At 40.2% G+C, this 3,100-nt stretch overlaps 2 protein-coding genes across 2 annotated transcripts in view; one reads left to right on the top strand and one right to left on the bottom strand.

The window, feature by feature from the left end:
- The window catches only part of LOC108691052 (larval cuticle protein 2), an 8,471-nt gene extending 7,339 nt beyond the window's left edge, over positions 1 to 1,132 (top strand). The window contains exon 4 of the mRNA XM_018198678.1: positions 1,083 to 1,132. Coding sequence (XP_018054167.1) covers positions 1,083 to 1,123 — 41 coding nt within the window. The 3' untranslated portion in view covers positions 1,124 to 1,132. The remainder of the gene's footprint in view (positions 1 to 1,082) is intronic.
- LOC108691051 (zinc finger protein 90) overlaps positions 123 to 3,100 on the bottom strand; it is an 11,879-nt gene continuing 8,901 nt past the window's right edge. The window contains exons 3-6 of the mRNA XM_018198675.1: positions 1,439 to 1,680; positions 843 to 1,132; positions 463 to 733; positions 123 to 384 (exon numbers count right to left, since the gene is read on the bottom strand). Coding sequence (XP_018054164.1) covers positions 123 to 384; positions 463 to 733; positions 843 to 1,132; positions 1,439 to 1,680 — 1,065 coding nt within the window. The remainder of the gene's footprint in view (positions 385 to 462; positions 734 to 842; positions 1,133 to 1,438; positions 1,681 to 3,100) is intronic.

Here is a 3,100-nt window from a genome sequence, read left to right as displayed (position 1 = left end):
ATATATATCATTACAATCACAATATGCATGACATCCTATGCGAAAGTTTCTGGTGGAGCAGAAAACTTGTACTATGGTAAGACACAAATCGACAGTACGTAGTGACAAGGAAAAGAGTAATTCTAGCTGCATAATCCGGAAGGATCGACAAGTCCTCTGGCAATGAGCTCAGCCGTCGCCGGATCTCCACCGCTCTGTTTACCACCCGACGGTTGCCCGTGTTCGCAATGTGAACGTATATGAAACATAAATTCGGCTTTATCCGTAAAATCAGCGCGACACACTAAGCAAAAATTCCTCTCGGGGGTATAGGATTGCGGTGGCGGGGCAGGTCCTGGAAAGTACGGAGCGGCGTGTTGCGGCGGCATTCCCTCCAAATGAGATCTATGATTGATCATCAAAATCAGTTGACATTACATTAAAATTTAGATATATTGATATTGAAAATAAAGATATATTAACCGAGCGTGTTGCGTCCATTCCTCTCTAGTAGCGAATGATCGTCCACACAGTTCACAGGCCCAACTCACTGGCTCCTCTTTCAGTTTATGAATGGTATCTTGACGAGATGACTGTTGCTGTTGCGCTTGTTGTTGTTGTGGCGGCTGCTGTTGTTGCTGTTGATGTTGATCGACTCGTGGTGTTGAAGGTGCTGACAGAGGTGAAACACCGGTTCTGTGTCTAAGTTTGTTCATATGAATAACCAATTTGTCTCGACGAGCAAATGCTTTACCTGCAACACACATCAAGTTTCTTTTTCATTCAATTGCTTCTTTTTAGAACAGATCATGGTTTAAAATAATTAATAAAATGTATTCAATAATTATAATTTGCGTACTTACCGCACACTTCACAGGAATACGGTTTCTCTCCAGTATGTATACGCATGTGTATGACAAGTTTATCCTTACGAGCAAGTCCCTTGCCGCAAACAGTGCAGGCAAATGCTTTCGTTGTTGGCTCGCCAGTATTAGTCGCCTTCGAGACAGATCCCGGACGAACACTTGCGCTATTTGTCGTCATTGTTCGTAATGGTTGATTTACCGCCGGTACTCTACTTCCAAATTGTTGATCTGTTCCAGGAAATGCCGGCATCATGCTAGGGCGCATTGCGGCAGAGTAATCCGAAGACCTGCAAAGTAGAAACTAATGACTGTTATGCTACAATAATTTCTGGAAATGATTAAAAATATAATTATGTGAAATCCAATATGAAAAGCTTTAAAATGTAATAAAATAAGATTTTAATGTTAAAAGGACATTTTGTGGAAAGCGCTTTGGAAAACAATCCTTTTAATATAATCTGATATTCTCTTCTATTCCATGACACTTATGAAAATAAATCGTTAAATCTTCATATGGAAATAACATATATTTGAAGAAGAAATATATTTAAAGAATATAAGAATTTTAAAAAAGTCAAAATGCCTTTTATTACCATGTTCCGATAGAACGCAGCACCCTTACTCCATCATCGTAACCGAGCCCATCATCTGGTAAGGTGAATGTGGGATTCGGTGGCTGCGAGGCCGCGTGTGGCCCAGCTCCAGTTAGCCTCGCCTGAGCAGCTTGCTGAGCCATGTGCTGCTGCAATGCCGCGTGTGCCGCAGTGTGCGTTTCCACGTAATTTGCATGCTGTTGCTGTTGCCCACCGTTTGACATCTTGTCCTTATCCGTACTCTAAATTCAAATTTCATTGATTGATTACACATCATGCAATAATTAATCCTTATTTCACATTTTGATGCCATGTCATCCATATTTGAATGACGTAAAATTCGTAAAGATCACTCTATTAATTCTAATTGGTATTCCGAAATCGCAAGTCTAGAGTGTATTTTAAATTATTGTAATATATCTTTTCTAAAGATTTTATACCAGGTGTACAAGTATGAAATGACGATTTGAGAAACAGATGGCGCACCAATGCAGTGTGAAGTACAAAGATTTAACATTGTACGCCATTTTATTGTATCCTCAACAAGTGTCAAACGCGCAAAGTGATTTGATTGAAAAGTGTTTGCATAGTATTGTGTTGCTGTGTTTAATACGAAATTTGTATCAAATAAGGAGTATTCACGGATAGCATTAATTTTTTGTTTTCATTTGAAGAAAACTGCTGTGGAATCATACCGATTACTTGGAGAAGCTTATGGTGCACATGCTCCATCGCAAGAAACATGTGAATGATGGTTTCAGCATTTCAAAATTGGAGATTTCGATGTTGCAGACACGGAAAACCGCCCAAAAAGTAGAAGATGTGGAATTGCAAGCATTGCTAGATGAAGATGATTCACAAACACAAAAAACAACTCGCAGAGTAATTGAGCGTTAGTCAACAAGCTGTTTCCAATCGCCTATGAGAGATGGGAAAGATTCAGAAAGTCGACAGATGGGTACCACATGAATTGTACGAGAGACAGATGGAGAGGCGCAAAAACACATGTGAAATTTTGCTCGAACGATACAGAAGAAAGTCATTCTTACATCATATCGTTACTGGGGTTGAAAAGTGGATTTTTTTTTAGAATCCCAAGTGCAAAAAATCATGGATAGACCCAGGCGCACCATCCACATCGACCGCAAAACCGAATCGCTTTGGCAGGAAGACGATGTTCTGTGTTTGGTGGGACCAGAAGGGTGTGGTCTATTATGAGCTATTGAAGCCTGGCGAAACGGTTAATACCAAACGCTATCAACAACAATTGATCGATTTGAACCGTTCGCTGCTTAAAAAACGATCAGAATATCAAAAGAGGCAACACAAGGTCATTTTTCTCCATGACAATGCTCCATCACATACGGTAAAACCAGTTCGGGACACGTTGGAAGCACTCAGCTGGGAAGTTCTACCCCATGCGGCTTACTCACCAAACTTGGCTCCTTCCGATTACCACTTGTTTGCATCGATGGGTCACGCGCTTTAGTTCGTATGAAGATGTGAAAAAATGGTTCGATGAATGGTTCGCGGCAAAAAAGGAAGATTTTTACTGGCGTAGTATCCATAAATTGCCCGAAAAATGGGAAAAATGTGTAACTAGCAATGGAGCATACTTTGAATAAATGTCTTTTTATCATTCTTCCGAATTTAACGTGTTTT

This window comes from Atta colombica, unplaced genomic scaffold (assembly GCF_001594045.1).
Source record: "Atta colombica isolate Treedump-2 unplaced genomic scaffold, Acol1.0 scaffold38, whole genome shotgun sequence".
Taxonomy (NCBI): Eukaryota; Metazoa; Arthropoda; class Insecta; order Hymenoptera; family Formicidae; genus Atta; species Atta colombica.
The sequence above is the reverse complement of the archived record's forward strand: the minus strand, read 5'-3'. Positions and strand labels throughout refer to the sequence as shown.